General features: G+C 64.5%; 1 protein-coding gene across 5 annotated transcripts; it reads right to left on the bottom strand.

The window, feature by feature from the left end:
* Positions 1-737: 737 nt before the first annotated feature.
* Positions 738-16,711, bottom strand: IGF2 (insulin like growth factor 2). Of its 5 annotated transcripts, none has more exons than XM_043582018.1 (4): positions 16,604-16,711; positions 4,122-4,284; positions 2,218-2,378; positions 738-1,928 (listed from the first exon to the last, which is right to left on the bottom strand). In XM_043582018.1, exons 2-4 carry the CDS (start codon positions 4,282-4,284, stop codon positions 1,689-1,691), a joined length of 564 nt encoding a protein of 187 aa, XP_043437953.1. In that variant the 5' UTR covers positions 16,604-16,711; the 3' UTR covers positions 738-1,688. The 5 variants fall into 5 exon arrangements, with proteins under 5 accessions (XP_043437953.1, XP_043437952.1, XP_043437949.1 ...); XM_043582017.1 differs by lacking the exon at positions 16,604-16,711 and adding an exon at positions 15,795-15,817; XM_043582014.1 differs by lacking the exon at positions 16,604-16,711 and adding an exon at positions 9,147-9,323.
* Between the last annotated feature and the right edge of the window lie 1,143 nt (positions 16,712-17,854).

Below are 17,854 nucleotides of genomic sequence, written 5' to 3'. Positions count from 1 at the left end.
AAAAAAGGAAAAAAGCCCCAGGAGAAACCAATTAAAGGGGGGTAACAGATCAATTGGCGACAATTTGGGCTCCTAATTCAATCCGTAATTCTGCAAATCTCCTTGTCACTCCTGACTCCGCTACTCCAAACCCCGCAGGACCACCTCCTGCTCCAGAGCGTCCCCCCACCCAGCCCCCACTGCCCCCCACCCGCCCCTCCAACCGCCAGACTTCCCACACTCCCCACCATCCTTGCCGGCCTCCCGGGAGCCCCCATTTCTGAGAGGCCCCCAGAGGACCCGCAAAGATGGTCCCTAGGTGTGCTGGGGGGTCCCCAGGTCTTTCTCACCGGAGCACACCGAGGGGGTCAGGCTACTTTGTAAGGCACGCCCCGTTCAGCTACAGCCACCTCCAGTCCCACCAAACCCGTCCCTTGCGCCACACGGTGGGAGGGGGCATGGATGCCGGTGGGGCCCGGGGGGCTTCGGGGCTCACACCACGGGGGTCGTGGGCAAAGGCACCTCCGTCACCTCAGACAGAGGGGTCGCCCACCTAGGCCTGGGACACACCGTCTCCCACCCGAGGAGTGCATCCCAGGGGTCCAGAGGGGAGAGCAGCCCATGAAAACCTCATCACCAAACGGCTTAGAGAAGGGGCCGAGGCAGAACGTGGTCCGACCTGCACCGTGCTGGGTTCACTCGTCTGTGTGCGTGTGTGCGTGCGTGAGGGGCTGCGTGTGCATGAGAGTGTGTGTGTATGTGTGCACGTACATGAGAGTGTGTGAGGGCTGTGCATGTGTGAGAGTGTGTGTGTGTGTGTGCACGTAGGGGGGTGTCTGCAGGGATGCCTGTTTTTTAGAGCGGGGATTGAGATGCGAGAATTTGGGGGGTGTGGGTTTGGGGAGGATTGACTTTAGGGTGTATGGGGGTTTGGGCCAATTAAAGCTTATTTTCACAAATTTTGGTTTTCATGTTCTGTTCTCCCCTCCTTCGGTCTTCCTGGGAACCCCCAACCAGCTCCACGGTGATTTTCGGGGATGGAAGACAGAGCGAAGGGGCTGTGCTGTCGTAGGGTGGCCAATGCTCCCTGTGGAGGGCCGGAGCTAGCTGCAGAGCAAGGACGTGCCTGCCTGCAGATCTGGGGTCCCTTCCCCTCTCCTGGTCGGTCAGGGGCCCGAGCCGCGGCCAATCTGACTCGAGGTCCCTGGGGAAGAGAGGGAAGGGGGGTGCCTGATTCTTTCATGATGCCAATCATTTTTAAGTCAATTAGCTTTTCGCATTTTTTTAGCCAATTGATATTTTTAGGTTTTTTGGTTTTGTTTTTAAGCCAAATTACTGTTCTGGTGTTTCTAAAAAGCCAATTCGTTTTAAGGGGACTGATGTGCATGCGTGTGTGTGTGTCATTCAGGGGTTCACAGTTGAGTATTTTGTCGTGTGATTTGGGGATAATTTGGGGGGATACTTAACGCCAATTGAGTTTGTATAGTTTTAGAGGTGTTACTACCATTCCCCTTGGCCGGATGGAGAAGGCCAAGGAGAGAAGAGCCTGACATGGGGAGGTTGGGGCACGGGGGCTGGGGGTGGGGGAGCCCGCGGAGGGAAAATGGTACCGGGAGATGTCGGAGGCGGGACCCGATGGAACACGGCCCCTGGTCAGGAGGAGGGCACCAGGTGGACGGTGCCGTTCTGCAGAATTACGACAGTTTGGCTCACTTCCGATTGGCGGACGCCTCCGGAGAGGCGCCCCCGTGGGCGGCGGGGTCGTGGGTGGGCAGGGCGATCAGGGGACGGTGACGCTTGGCCTCTCTGAACGCCTCGAGCTCCTTGGCGAGCATGCGACCCCGGCGGGCGCGCAGGAGGGCAGGCAGGCCCCTGCGCAGGCGCTGGGCCGATTGCTTCCAGCTGTCATATTGGAAGAACTTGCCCACGGGGTATCTGGGGAAGTTGTCCTGGGAGTGGGGGGGAGGGGAGGACCAGTCAAGGGGGCCCCCCCGCTCCCTGGCTCCTGCCCCCAGCCGCCCTGCCCTCCCCCGTGGACCCCTCAGCGGCCTCACACGGGGAGGGGGCTCGCCTGCCCACGGGGAACGGCTGGACGGCCGGCTCCGGGCCGGGGTCCTTGGCGTGGGGGACCCATGAGCCCAGGAGCTGGCTGAGCCCCGGTCCCCCCAGAGGGAGGGCAGGAGAGCAGGGTCCCCACCACCACCCCCACCCCCCCAGCAGCAACGGCCCCGTGCCTACCGGAAGCACGGTCGGAGGGGTCGACACGTCCCTCTCGGACTTGGCGGGGGCGGCGCAGTAGGTCTCCAGAAGGGCCAGGTCACAGCTGCGGAAGCAACACTCTTCCACGATGCCACGGCTGCTGCGGCGGTTCACGCGGCTCGCCGGCCTGCCTGGAAGTCCCACAGGGGGAACGAGAGCCGCCCTTGAGCACCGAGTGCACCGCAGCCGGGCAAGGGGGCGCCGGCCCCGGGGAGGCAGGGCGCCAGCCCCCTGGCCTCGCGGTGCCTCCCTCCTCGCACGGACGGTGGGCACGGCCTCCAGGGTCCACTGCCCAGGGAGGTGGGGAAAGTGCGCAGGCGTGAGCCCGTCAGGGGCCCAGCCGCCCCCCCCACGATGCGGGGCGCAGGGTCCCGTCCTGAAGGCCACGCTGGGACGCAAGTGTCCTCCCTGAACAGAGCAGGACCCTGGGTGGCCCGTAGCCCTCGAGACGCCGAGGCAGGCATGGGAGAAGAAGGGGAAGACGGGAGGGGAGGAGTGAGGACCTGCATGAAACCACGCCCCCCTTTCCTCCCGTCGTCCCCGCCCCTCCGCTGCTTGGGCTCCAAGGTCAGCTGCAAGGAAAAGTCCGGGCCCTCGCCTCGGAGGGGGAGGTGGAGGGGGGGGAGGACGGGCGCCAGTGGGGAGGAGGTCCCACTGGGTGGGGGCTCGGCCCAGCCCTCCTTGCAGGGGCCTCACTCCCTGGGCACCAGACCCTACGCAGTGCCACTTCCTGCCCCCAAAAGGAGGCAGGTGCCAGGGCGGGGTGGGGGAGCACAGACAAGGCCAGGGTGGACTGGGCTTCCAGAGCGTGGAGAAGCAGGAGTGCTTTTCAAAGAGAAGCTTGGAGAGACCAAGGCTGGCGTCTGTGAGGCCCGTTTCACCGCTGGGTAAGTAGAGGCTGCAGAGGGGGCTGCCGCTCGGGGAGCAGCAGGGCCAGGTGTGACCACCAGGGTCCTCACCATCTTACCTCCCCCGCCCCCACCCGCGTCTGGGCTCCTGTTGGGAACAGAGGTGGCTGAGCCCGCAGCAGCGCGCCCCACCTTCAGGGTCAGCCAGGGTCTGCTCTGCAGTCCCTGCCCCCATCCAGATAAATGCTCCCCTGAGGCCCAGCTTTCTGGGAGGGGAGGGCAATGGCCCACGCCCCTGAGGAAGAGGTCACCTCCAACTGGGGGCCCCACCCAGGGCCCGGGGCAAGGAAAAGCAGCGCTCTAGGGGAAAACCCAGCCCCAGGATGGACCTGGAAAGAGAGAAGCCCAAGAAACAGCCAAAGCCCACGCTGAGGCCCACCCCTCAGGCGGATGCCCCACCCCGCTCCCCAATGTCTTGTAGGCAGGGCCTCATCTCCTCTCCTGCAAGCCTGGGGTGGGGGGAGCTCGGCACCACCCCCCCAGCCCATGGGGCATGCAACACACGCTTTGGTTTTTAGGGGTCTCCGATCCGTTCTGCCAAACGCTAAATCAGGTAATCCACAAATACCTGCCCACCATCTACATGGCAGACGCACCCCCCCACCCCCAGATGTGTGGGAAACTTTTGTGCCCACAGCCCGCCCTGCACCCCACCCGCACCTGCTACGGCCTGGCCCCCACCTAGATCCCACCCTGCCTGCGAGGAGAGCATTCTGCTTTTCATCGTGTCACAGGAAGGTCAGGGGTGTGGGCACCACCCAGGCTCACTGCAGGTGCCCAATAAATGCAGACTCCAGGGTCCCAACTGTGCTCATGGAGTCTCAGTAGCTTCCCTGTGCCTGGCCACCCACACCAGGTATCCCAGGAGGTGTCCATGGGCATCTGGGAGACGGGAGGGAGGACTCCAGCATTTATAGAGCACCTGCTGGGTGCGCCCCCCCCCACCCCCGCCCCAACGCGCACTGGGCTACTTACTGAAGTAAAAGCCGCGGTCCCCACAGACAAACTGGAGGGTGTCCACCAGCTCCCCGCCGCACAGGGTCTCACTGGGGCGGTAAGCAGCAAAGCAGCACGAGGCCAAGGCCAAGAAGGTGAGCAACACCAGCATCGACTTCCCCATTGGGACCCCCATCGGCATCTAGGGGCGGAGAGAGGAGGCCATGAGCCAAGTCCAGGGCCGGAGGCCACTCCCGCCGCCCCGCCAGGCCGGGGCCTCTGGGAGACACCAGCCCAGCCACCTCCTGATTCCAAGTTCGGTTACGGCTTTAGATCCCCATGTCCTAAACGTGGCCACTCTAATGACAGAAAGAACGCGTGCTCTCCTGCCCAGGCGGGGTGCGCAGTCGCCCCAGGTTTGAGCGGTTGTGTGTGAAGCACGTCTTTGATGGGCACCAAGTTTCACACGAGGGGATGATCGCCCCCGCCGTCACCACCGCAGGGGCTCAGCCACACCCCAGAGCCGCAGGGGACAGGGCTGGACACTGAACCTGGCCTCTGTCCTATGAAGTCATGGGGGGGCGGGACCAGCGCAGGGCAGTGGCCACTCCGCGGGCCTCCCCGCATCAGCCAAGATGGCAGATGGCCCCACCCCACCGCAGAGCTGTGTGCATCCCAGAGGACCGGCCCCCCCCAAGCAGCAGGGGTCCTGCTGTGCCAATCCCACCCCTTCCCCCTCCCCCACAGCCTCTTCCACCCTCCCAGCCACCCCCACCCCCACCCCGGGGACCGAGCAAAGCTCAGGTCCAGGATCCAGTGGTTACTATGCGAGCCACACTTCCGGGGGCCTCATTCTCCTGAATCGCCCAGTCCCCCACTCCAGCCTGCCCTGGGCACCCCAAAACACACAAAAAGGCCCCAGGCCTCCTCTCAGGGCCTGGCATCACACCCACCCTCCAGGGCCAGGCACCTCAGGGTCCCTGTGGGTTCATCAGACCCTCTCCCCACTGAGGTACCAAACCCCACCCAGGGAGCTGGAGAGAACAAGTCAGGCCAGCTGGAGGCTGGACACCAGGTCCTTGGGGCCCAGTCCGGACCGAGAAGCACGTCTCGGGACACACCCCCTGCACGGGCTGTGTGGCTGCAAGGCCCCGGGGCCAGGGTTAACCAGGCCCCTTAAGGCTTGGGAGGGCTTGGGAGGGGGCCTCAGGTTCTCTTTTAGACCCAGCAAGCTGCCCCTGCCCCCTCCAGAAAGTGGAAGCCCCCCCCTCCCAACCACAGGCAGGTAGCCCCTGGAAGCCCTCCACAGGCCCAGGTACAAGCCCCTTCTGGGGCGACAGTCACGGCCCAGTGCCTCCGAGCACACTGGCACCCTGAGGCTACCCAAGCCGGGGGCTGGGCAGCCTGCCCGGATGTGCCCCTCCTGGGCTCCACACCCGGTGGGCCCGGGGCGGGGCGGGGGGTGGGGGGGGCCACCACGCAGCGTGCCCCTTCCCAGCCTGGAGCGAGGCCGCTGCACGCTAGGCCCAGGGAATTTCTGGTGCCATAAATCGTGCAGGAGAGGAGGCAACCGAGAAGGGAGCACAGTCCCGCTTCAACTCGGCTAAAGAGCAGAGGCCAGCTCCACAGAGGCGCGTGAAGTGCGCCCCCCCCTCACCTCCTCCCGCCTTGGACCGGGCCCCAGCCAGTCTCCCAAGCTGCCCCCCGCCGCTGCCCCCTTCCAAATTCTAAGAACAATCTGGCCAGCTAGTGACTGGGCGCCTTCCGAGCGAGCCACAGCTGCACCCTCTGCAAGCCAGCCACTCCAGTGAGGGGTCCCGGCTGGCCGGCACCGGCGGAGAGCAGAGGCCGGGTGAGAGGCGTGCCCTCTGGGCCAGGTGAGCCAGCGGTGGCGGTGGCGGGGAGGAGGGAGGCCAGGGGCGAGGAGGGCAGAGGCGGAGAGGAGGGGCTGAGGGGCTGAGGCCCGAGGCCCCCCCCGTCAGCGGGGGCGGGCAGGGCAGGGCGGGCCGGAGCGAGAGGGCAGCGGGGGTCCTCGCTCAACAGCCCCGGTTACCTGCAGCTGGACAGGAGGCTCGCTGGGGCTGGAGGAGGAGGAGGAGGAGGAGGCTGGAAGGAGCCTCACAGGAGAAGCTAATGTCCAGTTTGCAGGCTGGTCAGTGCTTTGGCTTTTATGTCTGAGCCGGCTCCTCCCAGCCCCGGCTCCACCCTACCCCCCACCCCTCTCCCTGCTGACCACTCCCCCCGCCCCCCTTGCTCCCGCCCCCTCCCTCTTCCCAGCCAGTCCCTTCTCTCCCGCACCCCCAACAACTTGCTCCGGACCATCCCTCAGCAAAGTACCCCGGGGTGGGGGTGGGGGTGGGGGGCTCCTCCTGCACCCCCAGCCCCTCTAGGCGCCAGGCAGTGGGGGGAAGGGGAGGCAGGGGGGCTGCTCTACACCCCCTTGCATGGAAAGTTCCATCTACCCCACTGGGCAGGGGCAGCTACCCTCTCCAGGCTGTACACTCCTGCCCTTCGGAGCCTCCCACCGGCCCCTCTCCCCAGATTCCCCGGTGGAAACGTTGGGGACAGGGACAGGGACAGGGAGGGGGCTGTGTGTGTGGGGGGGGGTGCACCCGCGCGTGGGGAGGAGGGGGTCAACTGCAAATGTGGCGCCGGGTGTGAGCCTTTTGCCAACTCGCCCCCTGTTCCCTCCTGGCCCCGCCCACCCCGTTTTCCTGCTTCAGTCTTGCTGGCACGGCGTCAACATACCAGGGTGGGTTTCTGAGGCTCGCGCCCCTCCTCGTTACCCGGCACCCTGGGGGACACGGCCCGCCCCCGCACGGCACAAATCGCAGGCTTTCAGCAACACCCCGCTGCACCCACAAGCCGACCAGGAAGTCGCCTCTGCAGACAGCTCGCACCTCCCTGGGCACTTCCCGAAGCCCCCAGCCAGCCCCCCCACCCCCACCCCACCCCCGCCCCTCCTCCGCGGCGCTGGGGAGAGCGCGGGCTTCGCCACGGGGAGCCGGACCCGCGGCCTCCTCCCCTTCCCCCCACCCCCGCCCGGGGCCCGCCGGGGCCCCCCGTCCCCGCCCGGCCGGCCCGCACGCCGCTTACCTGGAAGCCGGCACAGCTGCGGCCCACCTCCCTGCTGCGTATCGCAAACCGAGCAGCGGGCGCTGGCCCTCCTGCCGGACACTCCTGTGCCAGCGCCGCTCTGGCCGAGTCGCGGGGGCCGAATGTGCGACGGGGCAGAACGGGGGGATGGCTTTTTTTTGGGGGGGGACTCGTCCGATCGTCTGGGGAGGGCGGGCTGTCCGCGGGCTGGGGCGGGCCAGATGTTGTACTTTTAGGGGGGGAAAGGGTATCTGGAAATGAGGTCAGCTGTTGTATCAAGGATAGAGGGGGGCAGAGATAGAGAGAGACACAGAGAGAACGTGAAAGGGGGGGGGCCGAAGAGAGGGCGAGAGAGGGAGAGAGGACAGCGAGAGGCGGGCAGGCTCGCAGCGGGGGAGAACAGCGCGGAGAGAAACAGAAAGCGTATAATTAATCCGCTTCGGGACGGCGAGGCGAGAGGGCGGGCGTGGAGGGGGAGGGAGTCGGAGGCAAGGAGCCGGGGGGGACGGGAGGGAGCGAAGGGCAGGCTGCGGGAGAGCGGAGAGCGGGCGCCGGGGCCAGAGGCCGGAGAGGGGGCCGGGGAGCACAGAGAAGCCGGGGCAGGGCGCGACGTCGAGGGCCGGGGAAGGTGCGGAGGGGGGCGGAGCGGAAGGGCGCCCGGGCCGCGGGCGCCCAGCTCGGATTGGGCCGACGGAGCCCTCGGCCGTCGCGAGCCCGGGCCCGGGGGTGGGGTGGCGGTGGCGGTGGCTGCGCCGAGCCGCTCGGGACGCGGCGAGGAGGGGGGAGCGGCCGGCCGCGCGCCGGGGAGGGCTGGGGGACAGCGCGGGGGGGTGACAACGCCGGCGGCCTGCGAGCCGGACTGCCTGCGGGGGGGACCGCCTCCTCGGGCGAAGCGGGGGCGGGCGTTGAGGTAGATGGAAGAGGAGGCGGCGGGGATCCGCAGGCCCGGCGGAGCGCGGCCCCGCCGACGGCGCCCGAGGCGGGAGTCAGCAGCGTGTCGGCGGGCGGCGAAGACGCGGGGCCGCCGGCCGGGTGGAGGCGCTGGCGGGCCGAGCGCGGGCGGGCGTGGGCCAGGAGGCGGGGGCGGCCGGAAGGGGGGGGCCGGGGGCCGGCCTGGCCTCACGCAGCTCCGCCGGAGAGCAGGCGAACTGCGGGCGCCAACGCCCGGCTCTTATAGCCGCGCCACCCCGCGGCGCGGCGCCCGCTCGGGCCCCGCTGGCCCCGCGCCCGCGCCAATGGGCGCCCGAGGGGCGCTGGCCCCGCCCCCCGGACCGCCCCCGCAAGTCGAGCTGGGGGTGGGGTGGGGTGGGGTGGGGGGGTGGTGGGTGGGCCGCGGGCTGGGGGCCCCCGGCCCAGGGGCGACGGTAGGCGGGGGGGTGCTGTGGGGTGCTCGGGGCCAGATTGGGCTGGGGGCGGGGAGCGGCAGAATGCGAAAGAAATCCCGAGTCCCGAGTCTCCCGTTCTGAAGTGTGTGTCGGTGGGGGGGGAGGGGGGGAGGGGGGAGGGGCGGGGGGAGGGGGGGACGCTCGGGTTCCCGGGATCTCTAGATTCCTAGGGGTCTCTAGGTTCGCGCACGCGGGGGGCGCGAAGCGAGAGGGGTGGGCGGTGTCCCGAGCCCTAGCGGAGGCCGGGGGCTACGCGGCGGGCGCGCGCGGTCCAGAGTGAGGAGGACGCAGGTGGTTTGGCGGCGCCCGGTCGGGGGGTCCCCGAGTCCCGCGGGGAGCTGCAGGGGAGGGAGGAAGCCCGGGGCTTGGGCATGGCGCGCGGCCGCCACCTGCCCGAGCAGGCGCGGCTCCTGGAGTCGCAGCAGCCAGAACCTGAGCGCCCCCCGGTGCCGCGCGGAAGCCGGGGTGCAGCTGCGGCAGCCGCCAGGTGCGGTTCCCGGGGAGCGCCGGCCGTTGGGGCCGACCGAGGCCGCGCCTGGCCGGGGACGGAAGAGCAGGGCGGGAAGCGGCGCTCCAATCCTACCTGCATGACCGAGCTCACCGGGGTTCGTCTAAGCAGCTCGCCTTTGGGGCCCACCCAAAATATCCGGAGAATGGTTCCCCCGTCCTCAGTGCGTTGGAGTTGCGTAGACTCGGGTTCGGCCCCGGGGGCCACCACGATAATTTGGGGATCTGGGGAAACCATCTCCTGGAGAGTTTGGACGACGTAAGAAGTCGTGATTTTTACCAAGTCAAAACCACGCACAAGCCCCGGCGTCCCGCCCGCCCCTCGGCGCCCCCGGCCACCCGCGCCTCTCCGAGGGGAAGGGGCCGCCGCCGGCGGAAGCCCGCGCCGGCTCGCCCCTTCGCTCCGCCATCAATCACTTCGCCCGCGCTCCGCGCGCGCCTCCCCGAGTCCCCTGCCTGGCGGACTTGGAGGCGCCGCGCCGCCAGAGCGGGGTGCGCCTCTCCACGGCGTCCCTGCGACCCAGCGCCATGCCCTCCCCAACTGGGGGCCGCCACGGCCCCTTCCCCCCACGGTCGTGAGCTTTGCGAAAAGCAAACGAAAGCGGCGCGGGTTTCGGGGCGCGCGGCCCCAGCAGCAAGCGCGGCCGCCGAGCCGCAAGCCCTCAGCGGGCTCCTGCGCCCGCGCGGCGAGCGGCGGCCCCGGCGGGACAGTGGCGGGGCGGGAGGGGAGCCGGGCCCGGGCCGCGGAGGCGGCGGGGAGCTCACCGCAAGGCTGGAGGCTGGAGGCTGGAGGCTGGAGGCTGCGTCCGCGGGCGCAGAAGGAGCTGAGGCAGCAAAGCGAGCGCTCTGAGGCGGCGGTGGACGCTGCTGAAGGTGAGCGAGACCCCGGGGGCAGTCCCCAATGTCCGGGGGCAACGCCCAGTCCGTTGGAAGACCCGGGGACAATGCCCAAATTTGGGGGAAACTGGGGGCAATGCCCAGTCGTTTTCCTGGACGCGGGAGAAGCACTGCCCACGTCCTGGCGGATACGCTGCAGGGCCAAGTGTGTTGGGGGAACGCAGAGAGAAATCTCCCAAATCCGAGCAGCTCGGGGGCTTTCGTAGGAGACGAAGAGAGGCCTGAAACTCGTGCCCCGCCGCGAGCGGGGCCGAGAAAGCTGCCGAGGGGGCTGCGGGCGGGCCGGGAACAATGCCCAGATATCGGAAGGGAAGTCAGAGCTCCGTGTGGTTTGCGGCCGAAGGCCCCAGTACCCCGACGTAGGAGACCCGAGGGAGGCTCCCTTGATGTGGGGAGCTGTAATCAATGACTAAATTTGAGACTCCAGATACAGGGTCCAAGTCTGGTGGATCAGGGGAAGTTGCTCAGGGCTCGCAGGGGCCAAGAAATCGGAGTCAAACATCTGGGGGCCCTAGCGTCTTGGTCAGCAAGCTTAGGGGGAACCCTAGGCTAATTTGTGGGAGGTAGGTTTGGGGGTGACTCTGGGAAAATTCTCAACGCGAAACGCAGGGGGGACCTAAGAGGCACGTTATCTAAAATTGGGGGAAGTGAAACACTGAACACACTTTGGGGGGGCTAGGCAAAGTCTCAGTGTGGTGACGGGAAATACAGAATTGCTTCCACAGTTGACCAATGCAGGTTAGTGGCCTGAATGCCTGCGAGGCCAAGGAGGTGAACTCCGTAATTGTCGTGGCTTTGAGGAGAATTCTCACTGTCCTGTAGGGACTCGAGAAATACTGTCTAAATGTGGGGGGAAACTGGGGTGTGATCAGTACACCTGGGAAATCCAGAAAATCGATGTCCCTTTATATTTTAATTTTCTATTTGATTTCAATTAGTTTATTTCTGATGAACAGGGAAAAAATATACTGTTTTCTTGGGCACTGTCTACAATGGCCCAAGTTTTGGGGATCCATGGGAATTGTCCAATGGAGGCAGAGATCTAAATTTCAGGGACCCTGGTGAGTAGCCAGGAAGCTTGTAGGACACAGGCCCATAAGACCTGGGATTTCTAGGATATTTTTTGATCCCTGGACATTTTCATTTTGGGGAGCCCATGGGAAGCTGCCTAAATTTATGGGGACCTGGGGCAAGGGTCGTAAATTCAGGGGACTCAAAGATCAGTGTCCAAAAAAGCCTCAGTTGTTTTGTGGAAGCGGGGGAAAGTCCCAATTTATTTTGGAGGGCTGGGAGACATGTCTCGATTTGGAGGCCCCAGAAAACTAAGTTTTGAATCTGGGGATCCAGAGGAGTTACTCAGAGTCCTCAGGAAAATTGGGGATCAATATCTAAGCTTTAAGGGAAAAGATTACGAGTTCGTAGGTCATGAGGCCTAGAAAATCAGTGTCCCAAACTGGTGACCTATGAGGAGTTTGCAGTGTGTGAGAGACCCAGGAAACATTGCTTACATTTTGGGTGACTTTGTGGGGGCCCAAGAAATTTGGGGGCCTGTGTTTACGGGCCTGGAAGGCGATAAGTAGTATTTGGGAGGAGAACCCAGCATGTCCAAATATAAGGGAACAGGAAAAGGGTCCAGTGTCATCCTGGGATTTGAGACCGCTGTCTGAATGTTAGAAAATCTGGACTTTTGTCAGTGAGCCAGTGGGATACAGGGAATTTTGTTTTTTAATACTCAAAATCTTATGATGCAGAGAAAATACTCAGAATATTGGGTTCCTGGGAACACCCAACAGAGCCCGCTACAAGGAGACATGGGCTTTGTGCGAGCGTCTGTTTTGTGCGCGGTGGGACCCAGGGGAACCTGCATAAACCACAGTCACCAAGAAGCACATCTCGGGTAATTGCTCAGGGTGCTTTCGGGGCCTGGGTGACAGTGTCTAAAGTGTAAGGGACCTGATTAGTGGCCAGGGAGCTTGGAGAGCCCTGTAAACAAACGCTCCCACATCTTTCATGGCACCCCCCAACACACACACAAATTGGTCAATGAGTTCTGGGGATCAGAAATCAACCTCCGAACTTTGTGGAAGGCACGAAAAAAGAGCAGACTGTCTGTGGTTCACACTAGGGCTTGGTGTCCTTCGGGTGTAATGCCTACATTTTAGTGAAAGAATAGGAAACCACGTTCAAACTCTGAGGGTTCTGGGAAGATTGCTCGTGGTGCTGGGGGAACCTGGGAGTCTTTGTGTAAAATGTAGGGAACCCAGGCTGGGGCCAGTAAATTTGTGGAACTCGGCGGATAAGATCCCAAACTGTGGTGAACCGGGAGAACAGGGCTTCAGTGTCGGGGCGCAGAGCAGGGACAGAATGCTTGGGAGACCCCGAATTTCACGTGCAAAATTATGGAGACACAGGGGAAGGGCTTCACTTGTCTTGGAGACGATGCCTAAGTGCCAGAAAAACACTGTCCACCTTCTGGGGAGCCAAGCAAATGGGTCAGCAAGACCACAGGACCTGGGGGTAACGTTTAAATTTGGGGGGATCCGCATTGGCGGTGTGCGGATCGGTAGGATCGGAGCAGGGTGTACAAAACTGTTAAGAGCGTGGGAGAAAATGCCCAATGAGTTTGGGGATCCAGGCCACTAGGTGAATCTGGGGGAACGCAGCCGGGGCTCGTGTTTCCAGGTCCCCGGAAATTGATGTCCAAGAAAATTCTTGTGACCTGGGGAAATGCTGGATGCATTCGGAGGGCCTGGGAGCAAGCCTGAAATTTGGAGGATCCCAGGGAAAAAAAAATAATAATGCCCGCGTTTGGTGGGAGCAGGGAAGTCGCTCGGTGACTGGGGACCCCGGAGGTGGAGGGCTGCCTCGCAGCGGCGGAGCCCCGGGTGCCGGGCAGGCGGCGCGCCGCCGGCGCTCCCCCGCGTCTGGGGGCTCGCGCGCGGAGCAGGGGCGCCCTCCCCGGGGGACGCGGGCGCGGGCAGGTAGCGCCGGGCCCCCCGGGGCGCGCGCCCCGGAAGGAGCGTTGCTTCTCTCTCTTCTGCCTTCTGGCGCGGTGAGCGCGCCTGCGGCAGCGGCCCGGCGGAGCGGGCGTCGGGAGGAAGGGAGGAACCCGGGCGCGGCTCCCCGGCGCTCCCGGGGCCCCGGGCTCCCTGCCCGGCCGCCTCCGAGGACGGCCCCGCGCTCCCCGTCGCCGCCGCGCCCCACGCGCTCCCGCGCTGCGAGCCTAGGCGAAGCCGCGGCCGGGCCGCCGCCGCGGGCAGGCTCGTCCCCCGCTCGGCTTGGGGGCCCTGGAGCACCCCAGACGGCCACCCCCCGCGCGCCGGGGCGCTCTGCGAGCGCCGCTCCCGCCTTTCCCGGTCCCCAAACGACGGCGAAGCCCATTCGCTTGGGTAACTCGAAAGAGGGGAGGGAATGAGGAACAAGAGAAGAGCCGGCATGGGGAGGAGGGACGGGGCAGGACCGCACGGTGGCCAGGGTGCCAGGGGTGTCCTTTCGTTTTCTCAAAGAGCATTTTCACGCGAAGTGTCTCTCTCCCTGCCGGGAAAGTCAATTGCTTAAAAGCCAGTACTGAACCCGACGCAGGCGCAGGGCGGTGGCGGCAGGAACACGGCCACCCCCTGGGAACTGGGCGATCTTGAGGGTGGGGGACAGCGACCCTGGGGGGTACCTGAGGGGTAAGGAGCTGCAAGGAGAAAGGCATTGCTGGGGACAGAGGAATGGGGGATCCTGGGGCTGGGACAGCATCGCTTGTACCCAAAGTCACCCCACAGAAGGACCCCAGTTAGAGGGGAGCAGCTCAAAGCCTGACATTCTGGGAGGGCAGGGGTTAACGCCACTGGACAGGTGTGGGGACCCAGTCAGGGCTGAGGCAGTCCTCCACATTAGTTTGGCAGGACAGGGACACCCCCCCCCCCCATGAAAAACAGTCCATTTTCCACCCAGAGCCCCAGGCACGTGGGGAATGTTCCCCCTTCAAATTCCAGTCCACATCAATCACCCCGTGTCCCATTCCAAGAACATCTGGCCTGTCTCCCCCCACCCATCACCGCCCCCTCCCCTCTCCGCCAGCCTTCCTTCGCAGCCTCCCGTGTCCCCGGCTTTCTGGCCTGGGCGGGTGTGCCTGGGGACGGAGGGAGGGTGAGAAGGGAGCTTCAGGTGCCTTGAAGTAACTCCCCACTGCGTAAAGACCTGTGAAATTGGGGGGGGGGTGGTGAGGAACGGGGTCCCTGGGAGCCCAGAACAGATTTTGGATCCTTTGGAGGGCCTCTGCTCATGGACGAATTTAGTCCCCACCCCCCCACCCCCGTTGGCTCTGCTCTGGGTTCTCCACCTTTCCTCCAGGCCTGCTTCCCCAGGGGCTGGGAGTGGGGGGCGGCATGTGCTGAGGTGAGAGCCCCTTTTCAAAGTGTGGGCTTTCCCCCTGGTTGGGGGTGCCTGGGGGGCAATCACGCCAGCGGCTGATCAGTGGGTCCCTCCCCTGCTTTCTGCCCACACAGGCGCCGGCCCTGGAGAAGCCGGGAGAAGCTTGGAGAAGTTCGGAGACGTGCCCTTCGGCTGCCGCCTGGACCTTGGAGGTAGGACGGCTGAGGCCACTTTGGGGTGCCAGACTGAGCCATCAGGGCAAGGGGGGAGCGCACATGCTCTCCCTCCCCCCCGCGGGGCTGCCTGCTGAACCCTCGCCTTATTTAGTCAAAAGTGTGGCTAGAGGGGCAGGCTTGAAGGGGGCAGATCCGGGTCACCCTAGGGCTCAAAAAAGGCACTGGCCGCCCCTGGCCAGGACCAGCGTCAGGCTCTCCCCGACTTCCGGCCCTCCACGGTAGGAAGGGAGCTGCAGCTCAGGCCCCTTGTGGGGCTGGGGTCCCTTTTGCCCAGAGCTTGGCTGGCGGAACTTCAGCCCTACCCCACCCACCCCCACCCCCAGCTGCCCTGCTCCAGCACCAGGGCAGCACAAGCCTCCCCTGCAGATTGCAAACCCACGCACCACGGAGAATCATCATCCCCCACGATTTGGACTCACCCACTGATCCTGGCCTCTACACGCCAGGCCAGGCCTGCGTCTGGGCTGCGCTCGCTCCCGCCTCCCGCCTCCCGGCTCCCCGGCTCCCCTGCTCTCCTGCTCCCCTGCTCCCCTGCTCCCAGCAAGCAGCCTTTCTCCTTCCCCGGCTCCCTCCCACAGCTCCTGCTCCAGGCTGGCCGCTCCTGCTCCCTGGGTCCGAGCCCAGCAATCTACAAACCCTGCTCCATTCTCTGAGGGTCCCCTGAGCACCCCTCCCTCCCTCCCCCACCGCAGGGCACCCGCCGCCTCGCCTCCGCCGCCAAGGCCCAGGCCCTGCTCTGAGCTCCGGGAGGGACGCAGCCGGCACAGCCCCAGCTGGAAGTGAGGGACCAGGGACCCAGCGGGTCCACCCGGAACCACCAGGACCCGACAGCACGAGCTACCCAGGGCACAAGACACCACAGGCCACAGATCAATAAACCAAAAGCCGAAAAGTAGGTAGGGGTCGGGTGGGGGGCGCAGGGGAGGGGGCTGAGCACTGGCACACTGGGGAAGGACCCAGGCAAGGCCGCTATTGTACTGTTTTATGTAGCGTCTGGAATAAAGACCCCTTTAAAAGAATGTTCTTGGCCTCTCTCTCAGATGGGTAAACCGGCCTAGAAGGGGGTCACCTGCTGGGTCCCTCCCTGCGGGCTCTGAAGGGTGGCCTCTGTGACTTGTGGGTCCAGCGCAAGAACAATCACCTGCCCCACCCCCACTTCCAAAGCTCCCCAAGACCCTGGCGCAGAGCACCCCTCTAGGGCAGCTCAGCGTGTGCCCCCACCCCAGTACCTTGTCAGTGAACTGTGAACCGCTGTGGCCACCACCACGGAGCTTGCTCCAGAAGTGTCCCAGGCACTCTGGCCCCAGGGCTTTCTAGTCCCCCCCCACCAACCCCCACTCGAACACACACACAGGAAGCCCCTCCGGCTGAACACAATGGAATCCTGACACCGGTGCTCTAAGGCCCTCCGCCTCACTGCAGTGCCCCTGCTGTCCTTGGGCCACTACCTCCCTTTCTTCTCACAACTGAGCAGTCAGGAGGTCTGCGACTGCCACCCACTTTGACAAATAGGGACCCAGAGAGGTCAAGCCACTCGTGTGAGGTCCCACAGCCCAGCAGCCCAGGGCAGGGAGGACCTGGGTCTCATGTGCCCCAGCTGAGCCTAGCCTTCCTGGGGTCTCCTGATTCACAACTGATGAGTTTTCCCTCTTCCCCTCCCTGTTTTCTTTCCCCTTCCTCCAATTCTGTCCCCACCTTGTCTGCCCCCACCCCACCCCGCTCCCATGGACTGCCCTGTCCACCTCCCTTGCCCTTCTTCTTCCAGGAGCTCCCTTCCAAGGAAGGCTGTGGAGCCCAGATGGCAAGGGGCTTGCTGCACCCACACCTGAGCCACCAAGGGACAGGCAGGCACCAGGAGCAGACCCCCTGACTCACAGATGCCTGTGGTGTGACTCTGAATACACCCCAGCTTCCCTGGGCCTGAGGGGAGAGGGGCTCCATGAACTGAAGGAAACAAGGCCCTGGCACAGACCCTGACACTTGGAGGGCTGAACCCGCGGACACCTCTGCACAGCCCTGGGGGTCTGAAGACACTCACCTCTGTGGGGCTGGGGCTGGCCACAGGCCTCAGTTCTGAGCGCGAGGGGACCGCCTGGGCCACAGGCCGCAGCAGCTCACCTCTGGGCTGGGTTCTCCAGCAGCTCTGGCTGGCTGTGACTCGGGCTGTGGCTCCAGCTGGGGGGCAGCCTGGGCTGGGGGCTCAGCTGGGTGAGATGCCGGGCCCTGGGTCTTGGGATCCACCTCCTCCTCAAGGAGCTCAGCAGTGACTCTTCGGCCCCTAGGGGAAACACAAAGGTGTTCCTGAGATGAACCCTTTTAAGACAAGTCCCCTGCCAGCCGGAGCCCCGTCCTCTCCTCCTCCCCTGGCTGTTCAGTGAGGAGGCCTGAAAGTCACCTTGCCAGGGTTTTGGGTAGTAGCTTCCTTTCCTGTCCTTATGGCTGCCTAGCTCCCCCTCTTTCAAAGTACAAGGGAAGGAGGAAGAGGCCCACAGTTCACCTAAAGCTGGACTTCCCAGCAGCCAAGCCTGAAAATGTTGCTTGCCCACAGAGGCAGGAGACCCTTCTGTTGGGTGGCCTGCCCCTTCCTGGCTGGTGTGGACTTGTGCCTGAGCATGGGGTGGGGTTGCACACGAAAGGCATGCCTTGGGGGATCACAATACACCATATGACCCCCCCCCCAACTCCAACATTCCCACATTGGGTGGAAGCAAGGAGGGGGTCAGGAACAAAACAAAGGGCACAGCTCTGTATTCAGAAAGCCCCTGGATGGTTGGAGAGGTACAGTGGGACACTGAGCTTCCCTGGGGAAATGAGATCTGTCCCCACAAACACCACACTGGGTGTATGGGGGAGTCTGGGACCCCACATGGAGGGGACAGAATCATGCACTCCCCCGGGAAGTTGCCCTTGCCCCACCACTCAGTTCTGTGGGCAAGAGAGGCAACAGGAGAACTGGGCCGCCAGCAGCGAGAGAGAAGCTTTACTCTTTTAATCCTGCCGTGGGTACAAGCCGCATTGCCCTTCATCCTCTCCCTTCTCACTCCCCTTTCCAAATACTTAGTGGGGTTTTTTGGTTATGGTCAGGAGGTGTAGGGAGTGGGGAGAAGGGGGGTGCTTTGCTTTTAAAATGGTATAAAAAAACTGCTCCAAAATCTTGGGCCCCCGGCCCTCTGCACAGTGTCCTGTTTGTCTTTGGTTGGGACTGGGAGGTGGGGGGGGGGGGGTGGGGTAGGGGGGTGGGGGCGGTGGTGGTGCAGCAAGAACAAATTTCTCACACAGAAAAGCCATG

This window comes from Prionailurus bengalensis, chromosome D1 (genome assembly GCF_016509475.1).
Source record: "Prionailurus bengalensis isolate Pbe53 chromosome D1, Fcat_Pben_1.1_paternal_pri, whole genome shotgun sequence".
Taxonomy (NCBI): domain Eukaryota; kingdom Metazoa; phylum Chordata; class Mammalia; order Carnivora; family Felidae; genus Prionailurus; species Prionailurus bengalensis.
Note: the sequence above shows the minus strand (reverse complement) of the source record. Positions and strands in the feature narration are given on the sequence as shown.